The sequence below is a fragment of the Notolabrus celidotus genome, chromosome 13, assembly GCF_009762535.1.
Source record: "Notolabrus celidotus isolate fNotCel1 chromosome 13, fNotCel1.pri, whole genome shotgun sequence".
Lineage (NCBI taxonomy): Eukaryota > Metazoa > Chordata > Actinopteri > Labriformes > Labridae > Notolabrus > Notolabrus celidotus.
In genome coordinates, this window is record NC_048284.1 from 6,696,277 (window position 1) to 6,716,680 (window position 20,404).

A 20,404-nucleotide genomic window follows, 5' to 3' on the forward strand; every position below is an offset into this window, starting at 1 on the left:
ACATATGGTCATTTTTATAATGAATTCCAATCAAATTAAACCCATCCTAGTACAATCTTTAGTTGACCTAGTTTTAAAGTAACTCCTTTCACATGCAAAGTGTGTTTTCATGCCTTGTATTAAAGATAGGACATGTTTTGGTGTAAGCTAGAGACCTGGTCCAATGGACCCAATCAGATGTGATTCAGAGAATGAATTTAGCTCTTGGCTCCATCTCTGTGGTCTGATGGTATCACTGAGTTTGGCTGTACAAAGGAAGAAACACATGCAAACTTAAGTCATGTTTTCCTCTCTGTAATGCTCCAATGTACTGTCATTGGGTTTGCACAGACGGACATGATTGTGAAATTTAAGTCTCCCTCCAGTCAAAGGATGGCTAAGTGTTGATGTTTAAGGTACAGCATGTGGGATGAGGTTCCCACAGGCATTTCCAGGGGGGTGGCCAGTGCCCCCCTTAAAATCTGATTGCCACCCCAACATCCTAAACAATGGTTGGATATTTGCTTTGTCAGAGTTAGTACTTGTTAAATGTTAAATTGGGCTTTGATGCAACAGAATGCTGGCAGCTGTCTTTGAATTTCAATGTAACATATCTTCTTTTTGTTTTATCCTCTAAAGGTATCTTTCGTTTTGCATGTTGTAACTCTTTTGTTTTTACTTTTTGAAGTAAAAACAACCCCCAAAGGAACATAACATATTTCGGAAACTTTCATGTTAGTGGTTTAAGCATGAAAATTAGACAAAAGACAAAACACCTTCACTCCAAACCAGAAGACCCTGGCTTGGATTGGAACCCTTAACCCTTCTGCTTTGAAGCAGCAGTGGTGCTATTCATTACTCTAACATGTCAACTTGCATAGTTTACTTGCACCCTAGTAGTCAAAGTACTTATGAGTTGACAGTGCACACAGTGTCTTCATGCCCTGTTGGGCCACTCCAGTCACAAAAGTCTGGCTCCGCCCCTGGAGGTCTGTACAAGGGACTGTTTTCAGATGTATCATTCAGGCCTGATATCTTGGAATTGGTTCAGTGTCAAAAAAAAATGCATGAAAACTTGAAATTTTCAGTGCAACACTGAGACTTGGCCTCACAAAGAGGTAAAAAATGTCTTGTTTTGAGTTAAAATAAAACTATTTGCACTCTTATAAGAAGAGTCTTCAAAATGTACTAAACTATGTGATGATTTACCTTTTTAACATGTCTTTTTGTGAATGAATCCATAAAAAATGACATCAGTAGCTACCCTGTAATGTTGGGTTATATGTGTGAGTGTGAACGAGTTGTCTGTGTGTTGGCCACTTAAAAAGAGTAAAGGATGTGTTTTAAGAGTTAAATAATTAAGTAAAGATAACTACTGATAACAATGACGATAGTAATGCTGCTTTGAATCAAAGTGTTCAACAAAGATTCAAAGCATTAAAGAGCGGATGACTTGTGGCTGTTTAAGCGCCATTTCAGCACTGGACAGCTCCCATCAAATCCCGCATCCAGAGTTGGCGCGCGCAGCAGGCAGCGTGCTGAGGCGACCATGATCCAATCAGCGTCACACTGGATGTGACCCCGCGAGGCAGCTCAGCGGGTTCAGTCTAATCACTGGGCTGTGGAGCTTACAGCGGAATCACCAGCTCTTTGCTCGAACATGCAACCAGAGGGGGAAAACGTCACTTTTCAGGAAAATGCTTAACCCATTGACTGCTGGGGGAAAAAAAAATAATGGTGCAGAAAGGCGGGAAAACCACACGTCTCTATAGCAACTGCTGTGGAGATCTATAGATCCACCTATAGATAATGTATGTCTCTCTCTGGAGGACATGGTGTCTCTTGGAGAAAATTGGCTATTTGCTGATAGTAAGGAGAAACAAAATAAAAACGAAAACGCTCCTAACATCATGCCTTTATGAAATGAACATTTAAACCAGGGGATAAACGCTTGACCCTCCTGATATGTTGCGGGTCCAATTGACCCTTTTAAATGTCTATTAATATATGCCTTCCAAACCAGCTAAATGCAGCATAAAAAACTGGGCAGCATGTGACAGAAGAGGTGTCTCGTGTTAATTTATCAACATCACAGCTATGTCATGCAAATCTATTGCATTTATATTTAGGGCTTTCCAATGTACATTTAAAAAGTTTTAACATTAATTTTAATGAAAACGAGAGTTATCCTCATTGAACCAGGATCTGTGAGAATGAAAGAACACCATTGCACTACATCTTGATTTAAATCGTTAGTAATGGAGTTAAACATTAGATTTAAAAAATGTGTATTCGGATTTTTTGGGGTTCTGACACTTTTGGATAATTGAATATGCCCCGGGTCAAATTGACCCAGGAACATCATTGCTTTTCCAGAGAAATGAACACAACAGGGGGAAGTTTTGTTACTTTAAAATTAGATAAAAGTCGTTACAGGATGTTTTCTTCGTCAGTAAGACAGCTATGATCCCTCAGTCTGTTTCCAGGACTGATTAATCCATTCAAACAACAGGAAACACTTCGTTAGTTGGAGGTGAGGCATGTTGCATTACATCATGCAGTCCTCCCCTGCATATTTGGGGGCTTCAAACGAGACACTAGATGGCAACCACGTTGAGAGGGAGAACCGGTGAGTGTGTGCGTTTGTGTGTGTGAGAAAGGGAGAGCGAGAGAAAGGGAGGAGGGGGGATGAATTACGTCGGCGTGGGACAGTGGAGGGACGGTCTGCTCCTGGCACTGAGCTTGCAGCTGGAGGAGAGCTGCAGAGAGGGGAAACAACAGAGCAGCGGGGATGAGATTAATGCACAGGTAGAAATTGGATGACTGCAGTTGGATGGACGAGTTGTAAATTAAATTGCGTGAACTTGTAGATTAGATAATTGAAACCAGGTGGGATTAGATCTGCAGTGGAGGGAAAGGAAGGAAAGATGTGCTGCGTCCGCGGCGCCTCTCGTGCGCTTCCTGGGGACACAGTGAGCGACGGCCACGCGCAGACACCCCGCTTTTAGATGGCTCCAACATTTGGGGTGCAAAACAGGTGTCAGGGAAGTGTCGTCACGAACCCCGGAAGCCGGAGGAGGTGGGAACATCAGAGGGAAAGATGGCAGCGAAATCCGATGGTCGCGGGGTCGTCACCGGTTTCGCCCAGCTGCACAACCTGGACGAGGTGGTGGGGACGGGAGAGGACGACACGCGGAATGGCAGCTCGTTCCACATCTGCCATTGCTGCAACACCTCGTCGTGCTACTGGGGCTGCCGGAGCGCGTGCCTGCATTACCTCCGGGGGAAGGGGAAGGGGAAGGGGAGAGATGCGGCGCGTCCACCGCAGGAGCAGCGCCTCTGGCTGGACTGCCTGTGGATCATCCTGGCGCTGCTGGTGTTTTTCTGGGACGTGGGGACCGATCTGTGGCTGGCCGTCGACTATTACCACAAGCAGGACTTCCTGTGGTCGGGCCTGACCCTGTTCTTCGTGCTGGTGCCCTCGGTGCTAGTCCAGATCCTGAGCTTCAGGTGGTTTGTGCAGGATTACACTGGGGGCGGACTGGGCTCCGTGGAGGGGCTGAGTAGTCGGAGAGCTACGGCCAGTCTGCAGAGGGACAGGTGCTGCCGTCTGTCTGTCTGGATTTGGCAGACCGTCATACACATCTTTCAGATGGGACAAGTGTGGCGGTAAGACAAACTCAAAGTTTTCTTTTAAAAGGATCAGTTTATTCCCTAAAGCACTGCGCTCCCAGCTCCCCTCTCTCACTCTCACATTCACTCCTTCTCACCTCTCTCTGACTGTCACCTGGTATAACCCGGTGTGTACATGACTGGGGTGAGAATCAGCACCGTGGTGATGCCATTACGCACTCACGCTCTCTTCTTTTATATTTTCAATGAATCTACTTACATGTAAACCCCCCTGCAACTCATTTCTTGATCTGTACCAAACATGCCCACAAAAACTCCTCCAGCTGCACACACATTGCACCGCTGTGATTATTTCCTCACAGTGCGCCACTGCGCTTGTGTGCGGAGGGAGGACTATTTGTTCAAAGACGGACAGGTAGTAACCGAAAGCTTGTGAGTGTATGTGTGTGTGCGTCTGAGTGTGTGTCAGACGCGCCGTTCACACCACAGTGCATCACACACCGTCGCCTCAGTTCACCCTCTCTCTCTCTCTCCCTCTCCCTCGCTCTCTCTCCCTCCCCGCATCAAAACCTCCAACTCTGCAACCAGAGGCCAGACGAGCATCTGTTTTCACGGCTCACAAAACTACATCTTCCCCCCACAGACATGATGTCATCGATTCCTCTGCGACGCTCCACATCTTTGGTCCCCAAATCCGCTTTGGCCACACAAATTGCTGCGTCTGGGGGAAACGCGGAGAAGCTCAAGGTGTACATCACTCTGTGCGTAATCTGTGAGATGTAGCGACTTCAGCTGTAGTAAAATGTGACACTGGTGCGTGCACATTTGGCCCGTCGAGGCTGTTCAGGGTGAGCTTGGGAGCAGCGAGTTGTTTTTGGTGCAGACAGACGCAGTGGCTGGCATTTAATGGAAAAAAAGTAACGCATGACGGCTGCTGTGAGAGGACTGCCAGCGGCTAGGAAAATGTAAAACAGCACACTGAGACTCAGTGCACAGGGTCAAAGAATTTCATTCTGACTTTCAGCTTTTCTGTCGACGCTTGAAGTGTTTTTGTGCATCAGATGCAGAACTTGTACACCGATTATGTCACACTGTCTGTGTTTGACAGCTGCCTCCCCTCCTCATCAGACGAATTAATTGTCTAAGCCATGGCTGTGTTGCAATCTCATGCACGAGAGCATTCGTGCTACAGGCTGAATTACTCACATGCGGAAGACTGGGAGTAAAATCTGAGTGAAATCTCACTGACCTTTTCAGATTTAGATGTTGCCAAAAGCCTTACATTTAGTAAATTTAGGCTGAAAATAGGGTTTATTTTCTGTTAAGGTGAAAAGAACATCTTCATTTCATGTTGAAGTCTAATTTAGTGTGTACTGGCACATCTCCTGTCAAGATGGGTTTTCCCAGAGAGAGACAGTCCACTCTGTATTCCTCATCAGACTCATTTTGAGCTGCACCTGAAGCCTCTTGTATTGATTAGCTGCAGATGTGCTGGCTTGATTTTATTTACTCTCCTAGTACGCTTCAATTGATTATTTTTCTCATAGGCTACCTGTAGCGGGGAAGAGATAAGGAAAATCTTGTAGCAAAGTCAAAACTAATAATTTCAGTTATGTAGCCTACACCGAGGGTAACATTACTGAGAGCTGTGTCTGTTGAAAGAGGTATCAGGAAGAGTTAATAGGGAAAATAATACACAAAGTCAAATGACACCTAGGATTACTATTAGCTACCTGTATTTACAGGAATGGTCACATCTCTACTAAACTCATATTTAGCTCTAAGTCCACCTTCATTGAAAAATGAAAATACAGATGGATGTCTTAAAGCTGCTGTTGGTAGGAATGGTGTAGAAAACGTTTCTGCATGGTTTGGAGAAAATGTCATAATGCCCATCGGTACTCATCGGTGAGTTGAGTAATTGTGGACTATTGCAAAATCTCTGTTTTCCAATGCCTTTGTATTAAGCAATGTTATTATTCCCCTTGTTCCCGTTATCACGGACCAATCATAGCTAATCTCCAATCCTCTGTCCTGATTGGTTAAGGGGTGGCCCCTACTACGTCCTTCGATTGGTTATGAGTCCTGCACTATCATGACTGCACACGCCGATCTGTGCTGGGGGGGCTAAGAGGAAATCTGGTTGGGAGGGATAGTGTTGACATTCGAAGTCCCTCTCTCTGAACAGATGTTTACTCTGTGACTACCAACAGCAGCTTTAGCTGTATAAAACCAATTTCAGTGAAGCCTCTAAATCGCCTGATACATAAATATTTCAACATTTTAAAAGACTTTTCTGAGTAGCTTACTATAGAGGGAGCTATGACACCTTCCCTGCTACAGTTAGGTTAGCCGAGTGTCTCACAAACAGGGGTAAACAGTTAGCTTGAATCAGTCCACTAGAATCATTAAAAGCTGAGCATTTTTTTCTCATGTTTGCTTCAAATAAGGCTAGTATCAGTATACTTCTGTGCTTGTTCCCTTGCTAAAGCTAGCATTGACCCTGGCCCATAACCTTAAAATAGTGAATTGTTGTTCTTATGTTTCTTTCTAATAAAACAGACACATTAAGTAACTGTAGGTGCTAGCAGATACACTTTGTTACCCCAGAATGTTTCCCCTTTGTGTTGAGCTAACTAACTAACTGCTAGCTGTGTCAGCTGTATGGGAAACTAGAAGGAGAGTTAATGAAAGACTGTGTTATCTTTCTCTTCATGCAATCAGTACAAAGCAAAAGCCAGGTTAGCTTTGCGTATCAGAAAGACTTGTAACAGGGTTAAACAGCTAGCTTGGCTCAGTTGTACCAGTACCCTCAAAACTCTGATTTACACATATCTTTTCCAGCCAGATTAACATCAATTTTTGCATCAACAAAGGGTAGTGTGTGTACGTATTACTGGAAACGTTGCTTGTTGCCTAACAAATGCCAGAATTAACCCTTGCACATAACCCTATAATGGCAAACTGTTGTTCTTATAGTTGGTAGAAGTTTAGTGTCATTCATATGTGGTTAAAAGAGTTTTTTCAGAGGGGCATGACTTGCCTTTGCTGGTTTAAAAAGACAAATTTATCTGATGTTAATACATGATGACCCATCATTTCTCACCTCTAACCTCAGATTTTCAGTCACAGCAGTAACACATGTTCAAAGGGACACATAAACAAACCAACATAACTTTAAAAAGGAGACTCCAGTAAACACAATGTGTTAGTGTTTGTGTTTTGACAGCACAAAGCCAGGGGCGAGGGATCTTTGTCAGGACACTGTCTCCCCTTGGACATGATGTGCCCGCCTGGCCGCTGGTTTCGGGGGGTCGGGGGTCAAAAGCTGCTCTTGTCAGCTTAGTGATAGTTCCCGACCTCAGACCCACAGGACTAACTCTTGATATGGAGATGATTCCTCAACCTGTGAGGGCAGGCTGTTAATGGGTAGCATATGCTGTTTTCAATGTAAAATAGAACATGAATTCAGACATGTACTTTTCTTATTTTTGGTTTTAATTCTGATGGGTAGTGCATTATGAAGAATATGTTTGAATGAATAATATTCCAATGTTTTGACAACATACTTGGAGTAAATAATCATTTTCAGTGACTGGTTTTCAAAGCAGCTCTCAAGACCATTCCAAATGAGATGCTAAAATATCAGTTTGTGAAATACTTTGCCTCCATTAATGAGAGAAAATGAGATGAAATGCTGACAGGAGTCAAAAACACCGCCTCATCATGTCTCATTACTCAATCCCATTTTCAGCTCTGCTTTCAATTAGCCGCTTTCCCTCCGAGCACCTGAGGACCGAGCTGATGACAGAATCTTCCAAGCTTGTTTTTTGCAGTTATCCTCCCGTTAATTGTTGACTGAACGGGGAGGATTCCTCTCCCTCTGGCTCTGCCGTGTCATTCTCCCTGTGAATCACCAGCAGCACAGCCGTTGGTGTGTCCCCCTAAAGCTTCAGAGATTCTGCTCACATACGCTCTGGCATACAGAGGATCTCACAGACTCAAGAGGTCTCCTGGTGGTACGATGGACAGCTTAATCAGTGTAAGCCCAAATTAGCGTCCGACTGAGAAAGAGCTGCATCCATCTCAGGCCTCCCTGAGGAAATCCATGTAGGAAGTTTTGGAAGCTCTTTGTAGTTGGGAAATCCCAGCAGAATTGGGTGAAGGCGAGTTTTAATTTTCACTTTGAAATTCTTATTGTTGGTGATGAAAATATCTGGTAACAGTTTCTAGTTGCTTCCCTTAAGCTGAGAAAATTGTGATGATTCCAGCACCAGTTATAGACGCTTAACACTATGTAGTCACCATCTTTTTTGTCTGGGTTTATGTTTTTACAATAAAAAAATCCCTGATGACCCTGATGATGTCATCAGGGTTGACCTGGCCTGTGCTCGATGACCTCCTCAAACTCCCAGACAAGAAATAAGACATTGCTACTAGACATTAGGGCTTTAAATGCAATTGAAATTGAGAAGGATTATGGTCTTCAATGGAAATATAGTATTGAAATGCATCCTGGGAAATTTAGGTTTCAGCATTTTTTGATCTCAAGGCCAAAGGTCAGGATTTTGGGCTCCAGTGCTTGAATGTGGACCATTCATATAAAAAGTTGTCTTTGGTAGGTTGGCGGAGAGCCTTTTTAAACCACTCTGAATTCCTAACACATGATTCATCAAGTGTTATCCTGACAACAAGGAGCTCTAAAACAACTCTGTCCAATCCTGTTGCTCATTTTTTGCCCTGCATGCCTTTTTATGTCTTGGGATCAGCTCACAGTGTATGAGTAAGCTGCTGTGTGCTGCAGGAGGTGTATCGGTTAATCACCCAAACATATCGCCTCGTTGTTTGTCCTTATTTGATGTTTGCAGTGCTCATAACATACAGCGCGTTGAGTTACTGTGAGCTGTCCCTCCTGAAATCTCAATAAAATCTCCCCTCCAACAACTCTTGTGTTGTCGCATGGGAGCTGTCCAGTGCTGAACTGAAGCACTGAATCAAATCTGGATTAATTCTGCTTCTTGTACCAAGTTAGACATGTGGTGCATGCTAAGTGAGCACTAACCAGCAGGATTACAGCGTTAACATTTGGTTGAAAACAGGGTGAAATCAGGTCCAAGCCTCACTTTGAACTATTTTTTAACCAGCTGAAATACTGTGAAGACATCTGAGTGTATGAAAACATATAATGATTACAGTGACAGCATTTCTTCAAAGTAATTTTCCTGTCATACTTTAAATCTTGTCTACACAAAGACGTTATTTCTATGTGCTTTATTTTTCATATCAAAAGTCACAAAGGCAGCTCATTGTGGGCGGTTTGAGGTGTTTGAAAAAGAAGAGGAGGAAAAGAAATCACTCAGTGACCTGAATTGCAAACAAGACAACATTCACAAACAAGTGATTGAGAGAGACTTCTTGGAGTCCTTGGCATCACCACAATCAACTTAATTCATCAATAAAAAGGACGTTATTTAAAAGTTGTAACTGCTTTTAAAAGGTGAAATTCAAAATGCATAATTACTTCATAAACAGCTCAAGGTAAAAAGTAACAGAACGTGGGGTTACTTGCCTGGGATGCGGTGAGGAAGGCTTTGTTCATTTAAGAATTGAATTACTTGTGGGAAAATGAATTGTTCATAAATATTCTTGGTGGCAGGCTACACATGGTGTAGTGGTTAGTGCTGTTGCCTCACTGGTTTGATTCCCCGGCTGGGCAGGAGCCTTTCTGTGTGGAGTTTGCATGTTCCTCACTTTGCATGTATTGGTTCTCTCCGGGTACTCCGGCTTCCTTCCATGGCTCAAAAACATGCTTGATGGTTTGATTGGTCACTCTAAATTGTCCGTAGGTGTGAGTGGTCATTTGTCTCTACATGTTAGCCCTGTGATTGGCTGGCGGCTTATATAGGGTGTACCCCACCTCTCGACCAATGACAGCTTGGATAGGCTCCAGCCATCCTGCGACTCTGACTGGGAAAAGTGTTATAGATGATGTATGGATGGATGGATGGATGGATTTTTTGTAGCTCGCAGCAGTCTGAGGCGTCCACCTGATGGGAGCGATTCAAACTGGGAGGACAATCGATGGGACGGGTCACTTGTAATGTCGAAGGCTTTCTTTTCAGTGTTCAGTACATGCCTGTCACCCTGTGGCCTCTTTGGTTTCCCTATGATTTTACTGGTTGTATTGACCACTCTTGTCAATTTCCTTCTACATTTGACATCCAAGGGTCTTAACCATGAGTCCATGTTGATAGAGAAGATACTGAGAATAGTGCGTCTGTGTGGGGTCGCGTCCAGTAAGAACTCTAGCCTTGCTTTATCAGAGGTGGATCCAATGACCAGCCCGAGCTGTGGTAAATTGTCCTTTAATTATTGAAATTGTGAGTGGTTTCTGGAAGAAAAAAAAACATATAAACAGCACACACTAAGCACCAAGGCTTTGCAACTGAGAACTATCGTATAAACTCTTTATCCTCCATGTAGCAAGCAAGCTGGTGTGAGTGATGTGTCTGGGAAGCTCCCTCTGCCGGCCATCGAATTGGCTGATCACTCTCCACCATCTTAGAGCAACAGGCCTTTTTTTTTTTTTTTACAGATAATTTCTCCAGATTCTTGTACACCATTTAAGAATCTTTTCACTCGCCCTGAAATCATTTAGCCTCCTGAGTAGGTGTGGCCTCTGCATCACTGTTCTAAAAACATAATCTGTATTAAAACATGAAGCATAGGGTCAGCAGCAGAGCCGTGCTCCTGGAAATCATGAAAGCGGGAACCGGCTGGTTGTCTCACAATTAGAAAGTCGGTCCAATCCCAGCTCTTACAGTCTGCATGCTGAAGCATCCTTGAGCAAGACACTGAACCTCAAACTGCTCTCAGTGAAATAATCAGCAGTGTGTGAATGCAAATGAATGGGATCATTTACTATTGATGGTCCCTCTGCCATCAATGTGTGAATGTGTGTGAATGGGTGAATGTGTCGTGGAGTGTAAAAGCGCTTTGAGTGGTCGGAAAGACTAGAAAAGTGCTATTTAAGTACAAATCCATTCATTATTTACAATTTACACTTACCATTCAGAGGCACTCACACTGTGAAGCTCTTACTACAAGGGCAGAAAGACTCCTGAACCATCCTCTCTGCAGGTCAAAGGTTGAGGGTTGAATCTGATAATTGGACTTCTAATTGGTGCACTGTGATATGTTCCAATTTAAACAAGCTGTGTCTCGAAAATTGCCATTAATGTGTGTGAATATAAGGCAAATCTTATTACAGTTGGAGATTTTACAGTGAAATCTGGTCTTCACATAGACATTAAATCAGAGTCTGCAAATAGTTGATGTAAAACTCACATTTCAACTAATTTAAACAGTGGCTGTAGACGTCTTTTTAAATGTACTGAATGGAAAAAAGCTCATTGGGTTGTAGCGGGTGTGATCATATGAGTGTGTTCTGATATAAACTGACTGAATGGGTGTCAAACAGTCTCACACATGAATGCAACACTGTGATGCACGCAGCATCTAAACCACAGTGGAGCTGCTGGGAGATATGTATCACGTTTTGATGTCTGAATGATGTTTGATTTAGTTCTGTGTTTGGTGCACATTTGGAGTCTTGCTGTGTGTAGTGAACAAGCTGCAACTTCTGGTGTGAAAAATGAAGCAAATGAGGAAGAGAGAAAAACTGCAACACCTCAGGTGTTCACTTTAGGCTGGCTGCAGAAACCAAGGAATTCCTTATTAGTTTTCATGTTTAAATGCCTGTTATGACAGCAGAAATATAGTCTTTACAGCCGTGTTCAAAAAAAGGGGATGAGTGTTTTTTTTAAACCCATCCATTGATATAAAGGCGAGGAGTCATGGATAAATATGTGATATTAGCAGCCCGCTGATGGACAGGTGGGTACGTAGTAGATGTGCAGGGCCCTCAAAAGTTTAGCTCCACCTCTTTTATTTTTAAAGTTGTATTTTTGGGCATCTTTGTCTTTAATGAACAGGACAGTGGAAGAGAGACAGGAAATGTGAGGAATGTGAAATGGTAGAGGCCGGGAGTCGAACCTGTGACCCCTACGTCGAGTACTATAACCTCTGTATATGGGGCGCACTTAAACGGTTAGGCCAATGGCTCCAGTGGCGTGTTCAAAGGGGTGGCCAAGGGTGGCACTGGCACCGCTTTAAATCCAATTTTGGCCACCCCAGGGGACACCCCAAAATCCTAAACTATGATTGGCTGTTTGCCTTGTCAGAGGTGGGGTTTCTGTAAAAATCTATATTTTGGGATGATTTAAAAGGCTGACAGTAGATTTCTATATTAGTGCCCTCAAATGTGACTTTGAAAAAACATATTTTGTAAGTCCTTAAAGAATTAAGCTGAGAAGATTTATGCCAAATGTTGTTTTTTTTTAAGTCAAAAGGAATATAACAACTGTTTAATACTTTAATGAAAGTAGGTTGTGAAGACAGAAAGGGTAAATGTTATTTATTTGTAAATGCACTGGCCACCCCTGCCTATGTGAGAGCCTCAGTTGGGCCACCCCGATCAAAAAGTTCTGGACACACCCCTGAATGACGCCACATGAAAATTAAATCTTAACTATAAAAAAGTCTTTCAGCACATTCTCATCAGTCTCGCATCAAATATTAAAATTGTGAATTACATTTCATGCATCCTTTTCTATACAGTGTTATGTCTTTTTAGGGGTTCATAGTTTTAAGTGAAGTGGTGGGGCCTAATGTGATACTTTGCATGGGGCCCAAAGTCCCTGGCAGTGCCCCTGCCAACAGGTGAAGTCACTGAGTCCATGTTTTATACTGTCTGTGGTAGAGGAGAGCAGACTCTTCAGACTCAAGAACCATCAGCTGTTTCATCCAGTGCTGAAATGTTAGCCATGATTGTTTGAGTATGTCTTTGAAGCTAATATGTCCTTTAAAATGAATATATGGAGGGTTGGGTTTAAGTAGGATTACACCGAGAGATGCATGTTAATACTGTTGTTTTTCCATTATGTTAGATTGAGTGTGTGTGGGTTGTATCATTGCTTGTTTTACAGTGTTTAAACACATAATATATTCCACATCAGTGCCAAAACGCAGCACACTTCAGACTACTAATTCCACATTTGTAGGAATAAAACAAGACCACAATGAGGACGATAAATACACTGATAGAGTGCTGAAACTGTATATTCATCTTTGCTATCCAGGGATCCTCCACCTCAGCAGCAGCCAAAGAATTGGGGACTCCCTCCACTTCCTTTTGCAACTGTACAAAATGTTGAAATGCCACAAATCTGATGCTTGGATTACACTTTAATCCCGAACAAGAGTGTGCTCACCAGTGAGCAACACGAAGAAATCGCCTCATGGTTGACATCTGCCTCCGTTTCCCAGCCTGGTAAATATTAATACAGACTGGGAAAGGAGTCGACAAAAGCCTCTCTTGGCTGGCTGGGCTGCTTGTAGATGCCAAAAAAGGTTTGTACACGCGGCGAAGCGAGACATTGAGATGATACAATGCAGCCAGCTGCCCTGTCAAGAGAAAAAAAAAACAGCTGAAGGGCTGGAAGAGGGGGACAAAGATGAAGGCTCGGATAAATTGGTTACCATCCATATAATTATGTATTGAGAGTTTAAAATGGCGATAGATGGGAACATCTTGTTCCAGCCACAGAGGAGGCACTGGAGTATTTTTGGACTGAAGTGAAAGACTGACAGATGACTGGCTTTGACTGGGCTGTCTTTTCAGATTCTTTATCAATAAGTCTGGCTGTCTCATTCAAAAAATCAAATTGCCTCCATTGTTGTGAAGGCATGAGGAAAAATATTTTGTCTCTTTGCTTTTCTTGTGTTTCCTGAAAATAAAACGAACAAACTGTTTTGAAAAATGACAGAGCGCAGAAGCTCAGAGGAGGAACACCAATCTTTATTTGAGTACACATCTAACTGTGCTGTGTGTTATTTACCGACAGCACATTAAACTTCCATTGCTGCACTGGAACATCTCTGCGTAACGCTACTCATTTTCTCATTAGCACTGATAACAGAGGACAGACCCTTTAAAGCCAGCGCTCTAAGGAAACCCCCCAATTATGTGACAGAGGAGCCCGTCAAAATGCAAGAAAAAGCCCGCTCTCACAGCTGGGGGTAAAAGAGACGGAGAGGCGTAAACGAGGCAGAAATACGTTCTTCAGTTTTTGAAGAAGCAGAAGAAGAGAGAGAGGGATGTGAAAAACGGGAGTGAATTGCTGTTTTGGTTCGATGTCATCAGGATTTGATTTCAAGCTGGGTTATTGAATTACAGAGTATTGCTGGAAAATGTTTGATTTAGAGTGCGATTAAGCTGTGTTCTTTAAATCCAAAATGTTCAACCTCTTAATAAATACACCAACACACTTTTAAACAGCTTCCTCTCTTCTTACAGAACCATACAAGGCAATCTTTCCGTGCATAAAGCGGTTAAACCCAAAACAAATCAGCAGCTAACATGTGAGCTGATTGCAATCCTATTTCCACAGCCAATGACACCGGCTGTTTCTGCAGAGAGCTCTTAAGTTCAGTGCCGAGTGAATGAATGGGGATAAAGAGCCTATGATGATGCTTGATTTAACCGCCTCAGGCTTGCCTCCTGAGCAAAACAATATTTTGTAGTAGAAGCCTGAAGGCCCCGGTGTTACATCCTCGCTGCTTCTTAAAAAAAAACTGGTCACCAGACGCAGACAAGCTGAGATTCATGGAGGAATAATAAGCACACAGGCAGATGGGTTAGCAGACTGGGATTTGTATGCACATCACATACATGTGTGTACAAGCACATACGCAAAACCGCACCTCAGGGATTTGACAGTAGCTCTTTTTTATACACCTCCTCATATGCAGTCTCACATCACAGCTTCTCTTTTGCTCAGGGATACACACACCTTGGTAGATTACACATTTCTGTCCTGTTTCTTTAGGCGCTGAGATCAGAGAGAGGTGATGCGGTTTGTTGACAATGAACTCCTCCCAAGCCCGTCTGGCTCAAAAGAAGCCTCTTCCTGCGTGCTTCACCTCAGAGCGGAGTTCACTTCAAAACACATCATAGGAAAGGTCACTTAGGGTTTTTAGATTTAATACCCAAAACACAGAAATATCCAACAAGAGCTGAACATGTACCTTAGTCTACAGCTGAAGGTAATCATTATTATAACATTTATTAAGCCACAAACCAAGGTGGAAGTTAAAAGAAATCTGCAGTTCCTCTGATGGCCACTTGAGGCTGGTTTCAGAGTCCTTCCCCATCAGGCACCACATTAAAATGTTCAACTTAACAGCATGTTTTCAACGTGGAACATAAACAGTTTTACTCTTTATATGAAATACAGCCTTTTGGTGCCTAGTCCAAAATCCTGGCCAGCTGTGCAGTTTATTGTAAAACATACCATCTAAGAAACTCCAGGAGGAAGTTCACTATGAATGGATAGTGCTCACTAATGGCACCAATAATTACACATCATTTGCCCCCACTGTCCCCACCTGCTGTCTAAAGGTCTAATTCACAAGGCAAATTGCACTTACTGTATGTATTCAAGCACAAAAACACCCACAAAGTTCTGCAGCTCTGAGCAGTTTGCTCTAGTTCTGTGTTTTTATTATCTGTGACGTCTCCCTTCTGTTTCTGAAGCGCTGTTTTGAAGCCAATCATCGGCAGCAGCCATATTGGAAATGCTGAACTCAACCAAACGTCTGTGGAGCTAGTGTGAGGTAAAGAGGCGGGCCTTTAGGCTATTTGCTAACAACTACAGTGTTCCCGCCTGTCAGTCAAGTCAGCCATGTCCTTAAATGGGAAAAACTTGTAACTTTAATATCTTCGGAAATACTGCGTTATGAAAAAAGTTAAACTCCGTACTGTGTGTGCCAAGAGAGAAATTGGCTACTCAGGCCTAAACAGTTTTTTGTACCAGGCTGTAAATGTGTTGATTATTACTGTAAAGATAGTCTCTTTTGAATGGGTGTGTATGTGGTTTCTGGTGTTTCTGCAGCCAGCCTCAAGTGGACACTAAATGAACTGCAGATTTTAGCACTTCTGCATGGGCTTCATATTTTAAGAAAGGAGTTTGCTGCTTGGTTCTATTGCTTGAGATAAGCTGTAAACATCTCCAGATGGCTGTTCACCAATAGGTCTGTTTCTGCTAGTTAAGGGATGTTTTTTTCTTGCTGCTATTGCCAAATGTGAGTCTGGCATCACCTCAGTGATTTGGTGTGGATCTGCATTGGCAGTGGCAAGTGTGCAATGTGGAAGTGCCTCTGGAAATAATTGCGCTAACCCACAACCAGTCAGAGCGATGTGGCGTGTGATATAGTGCAGAGCGGCAGAAAATTTAAACGGACAGGGACAAGCGTTTAAAACTGCATCATCCAGATCATTTAAAACGACCACGTTAGCTGATTCACTGGACCTCCCTGCGGCGGAAGCTGCCATCTTGGTTGTTCAAGAAAAGGCTGAACAACCATCACAGATGAATATCTTTGCTATTCCTCAATCACATGCACATAGCACACTGCTTACTGCAGGGCTATTGAGACCACGCACCCTACACCAGAGCCCAGAGCACAAGACTATTGTAGCCATTTGAGCCTGTGGACGACACAAAGTGAAGTAAGTTTTGATGATATTAAGTGGTAATATATTTAACAAATTTGATGTATAGTACTCATGTTTAATTTACAGTTATCAAATTTAATTTTATTACTTTGGATGGATGTCTGCTTATAACAAAAAAAATATTTATGCTTGGATATGATACCTTTCCATTAAATTACCCTCAATTCCCAGTTAATTCCCATAAATTCCAATGGAAAGTTTACAATTTGGAATATTTCCAAAATTCCCCAGCTTAACTTCCTATGGAAATTTAACAGACATTTTCCACCCCTTTGCAACCCTCGTCCAGTCCTGCTGTTTTTGAAAAGTATCCTGATATGGCTTTTGTAATGTATTGGTACTATTCTTAAAAGTAGTTGAAATGATTGAGTTACCAACATAAACTGTATTTAATTCTGTGTTACAGGGTTGACTTGCTTGTTTGCTAGCTAGCGCAATGTTGTTTGTGTTAGCACCAAGCGGCAACCTCCGGTCTAAAAATATGAGTCCAATGCGGAAGTGCTCAAAGCTGCAGTTCATCGAGAATCCACTTGAGGCTGGCTCCAGAAGTACCGGAAGTCACATACACATGAATGGGAAAAAGCCGATCTTTACAGCAGAAATAAACATGTTTACAGCCTGGTACAAAAGACGAGTGTAGTCTGGATAGCTCATTTCTCGATCAGCTCTCACTGTGATGGGGGTGGATTTTTTTCTAATGCGGCAATTTCGAAGATATTGAGATTACTAGTCCTCCAATGAAAGGCACAGCTGCCTGCAGGAACACTGTAGCTGTTGGCTAGGAGGCTCAAAGCCCGCCTCTTTAAGTCACAATCACTCGACAGCAGCAATATGGCTGCCGGCGACGATTGGCCTCAAAACAGCTCTTCAGAAACAGATGGGTGACGTCACAGATACTACGTCCATATTTTATACAGTCTATGGTTAGCACTAGTTAGCTGATAGTAGTGTCTGCTTTAATTCCAAGACTTTACAGCTTTATAAATTGACTGTTTATTATCTCAAGCTCCAACATCCGCTCCAAATACGGTCACTTATGGCTCCAAAAACTTAGCATAGCAATGGTCAAAAAGCTGAACTTGTGGGTTTAAAAGGTCAGTGGACAACCTGTTAAAGTCACAATGGCCACGGTTACTATTTTTACGTTATCTGATATTAACTTGGTCGCTGTTTTATAGAGTAGCATCATTGTTGAAATGTTTCAGCCTCAGTCTGAGCCAGTGAGCTAAGGGCGACTGCACACATGAGCCAATTATTGAGGGACAGTCAGTCACATTGTTTGTTTTGGCCTCAGCATCCAGAGCCAGCTCTGTCTTGTAAACTCGACATGTGTTTTCCAGATTCAGATTATTTGCTCCTGTGTATGCTAACATGTTGACACTCATTGTCTCTGCCTGCTACAGTTGTAGATGGCATGCTTGTAGAGCTTGGCTCATGATGATGATGACGATGTTGGATGTATTGACTCTGAAGTCAGCTGTTTGTTCAATGCTTTGTGTGTGTATGTGTGTGTGTGTGTTTGTGTTCCCAGTTCTGTTCTGGCAATTATACTGGCTGCATCAGTTCAACTCTCCATCCTCCCTACAGCTGCCTATTATTTCCTCTCTCCTCTGGACTAAAAGCTAAATCTGCTCTGCTGCAACTTTCTCCTCTCTGCTCATCTAGAAGCCCTCCCAGCAAACACGTTGTGCTCGTTGTGTGATGTATATTTTTCCGTAATACTCCACTCAGGGAATATCATTACCTGGGCCCAGAGCGAGTTAAAAAGCTCACACACAAAGGCCATTTTTCATGTGGATTCCCCAGCCTAATAGTTAGACTCCTAAGCTTATATATTTATGCTTCCCTTCCTCCTGAAATAGGTGAGGCCTACCCTCCCTGATGTACGATTTGAGATCATCATGTGTTCTCCCTGTGCAGACTCTCTCATCCATTAGTGCTCCTCATATGCTCGAGCCACCACATTACCATCTGTCCTCCTTGGGAAGTTAGCATATGTTTTTTTATTTTTATCCCTCCCTATCACTTACACCTATTAATGTTCTTAGGCTCCTCATAAAGCCTTTTATCCCCCTCCATCCATCCTGAAGGAGACACCACGCTGTGCGTTCCTCTTATCCTCTCATTATTTGAGTTTGAAGGATCGCACTTTCCACCCTGTGAGCTGAAATCCTGTGTCCCTCACCACAAGTTTAAGTCATAATGCCGCCTCCCTCCCCTCCATCTTTCTCTTTATGTCTGCGCCTCTCTCCCTGTGTTGCCTGCACATAAAGCTGCACTTGACCTCCATTTCTGTCAAGGAAACTGGAGCATCTGCCTCCTGCCCCATTACAACTCAACTCCTCCTTCTTCCTCCCTTCCTCCCTCCCTCCTTCATCCTGCCTTACCACCCATCTTTTACTCCCCACTGGGCCCATTTTCAGAACTCTGCACCTTTAGTTCTTCATTTATGCCCCAGCTCTCTGATAAAGTGTCTCACTTCTGCAAGAAAAGAGCTACATCTCAGTTCAAGAGTCCACCTGTGGCTGGATGGCTCTCCTCTCACTCCACATGCCATCTCTTTGGATTTGTAGCGTGTCATGGGCACTTGTTTGTGCTGTGAAAAGATGACACACAATGGAGCAAATCAATAGCAAATACTGCACCAGGAGAGAGGTTTTGACCAGCCCTTGAAGGGTCTTTAAAGGTGCATTAGACAAGTTTTCGAAATTACCGCTAAATCAAACCAGTGTGTAACTGTGAAAATGATGCTAGTAGTGCAGATCCCACAGAGATTCAACTCTCAGTACAGCTTTCAGCCACTTTTCAGCTCAAGTGAAAACAATGTTCACATTCAGCTGGGAAAAGCTGCACTCAGCCCAGGAGATCAAATAAGCAGGTTGCACAAAACCTGCCTGGAGAGAAGTGGAAGAAAAGAAGTGGCAGGGGAGAGAGGGCCGACGTTTAGAAAACCAAAAACGCAGGTACTTAACTTAGTTTTGATGTCTCGTTTGACATTATTTACAAAGAAAACAGACGATAAAGCAACAGAGGAAATGAAAGAAATGAACTATGAGACCAAGACTAAGTAGCTAGAATAGGTCTGTAGTTAGAGGCAGATGATGCTTTCATTTTTGTTGATATGTAACTTGAAAAATGAAAATATTCTTCAGTAAAACTTTGGTACTTTGAGCTGCGAAATCATGACAAACGTTACCTCAAGATGCTTTACAAACAGAGTCTAGACCGTACTCTATGTTCTATTATTAAGTAAGACCCAACATCAAGACAGGATAAGATCCAGTCCCATCTTACAGACAGGATTTAGTCTGATCTCATCTTAATCCACCATGAGCAGAGCACTTTGCAGCATTTAGCAAGTTACAGTGGCAAGGACAAACTTCCTTTAACAGGCAGAAACCTCCAGCAGGACCAGACTCATGTTAGACACACATCTGCTGAGACCGACCTTGTTGGGGTTGGAAAGAGGGATAGAGGGAGATTATGTGAGAGAGATGATCGTGGTGATATTGATAGCAGTAGTTGTAGCAGCTGGAGTCTGGCATGTCCCCAGCAGCAGGCCATCTATGAAGGAGATCCAGAGGAACCTATGAGACAAGGGAGCTCAGGGACTCCAGAAAGGTCTATGGTGATGGCTTTAATGGGACAGGGAGAGTTAAAATTAGAGATAGACAGACAGGGAAGAAAGGGTAAAGACAGGATCTCAGACAGGACTCAGTCTGATCTCATCTTAATCCACCATGAGCAGAGCACTTTGCAGCATTTAGCAAGTTACAGTGGCAAGGACGAACTTCCTTTAAAAGGCAGAAACCTCCAGCAGGACCAGACTCATGTTAGACACACATCTGATGAGACCGACTTGGGGTTGGAAAGAGGGATAGAAGGAGATTAAGAGAGAAAGAAAAGATAGTGATGAGATTGATAGTAGTAGTTGCAGCCACTGGAGTCTGGCACGTCCCCCAGCAGCTGGAGTTATAACTTTACTGATATGGCGATGCTGATTAGTTGCAGGCCTGCACCCACTCCCTACTCAAGATGTCCTGCTCTTTTTAAACTGCTGGCCTCATGAAGGTCTGGGACCAAAATGTTGTGAATAGAAAGCTTTACAGACAGGACTCAGTCTGATCTCATCTTAAACCACCATGAGCAGAGCAC

General features: G+C 43.1%; 2 protein-coding genes across 3 annotated transcripts in view; one reads left to right on the plus strand and one right to left on the minus strand.

The window, feature by feature from the left end:
- The window catches only part of mtmr9 (myotubularin related protein 9), a 121,077-nt gene that overhangs the window by 29,303 nt on the left and 71,370 nt on the right, over positions 1–20,404 (minus strand). The gene's annotated exons all lie outside the window — the stretch shown is intronic.
- xkr6b (XK, Kell blood group complex subunit-related family, member 6b) overlaps positions 2,908–20,404 on the plus strand; it is a 78,112-nt gene continuing 60,615 nt past the window's right edge. Inside the window, exon 1 of the mRNA XM_034698966.1 lies at positions 2,908–3,648. Coding sequence (XP_034554857.1) covers positions 3,080–3,648 — 569 coding nt within the window. The 5' untranslated portion in view covers positions 2,908–3,079. The remainder of the gene's footprint in view (positions 3,649–20,404) is intronic.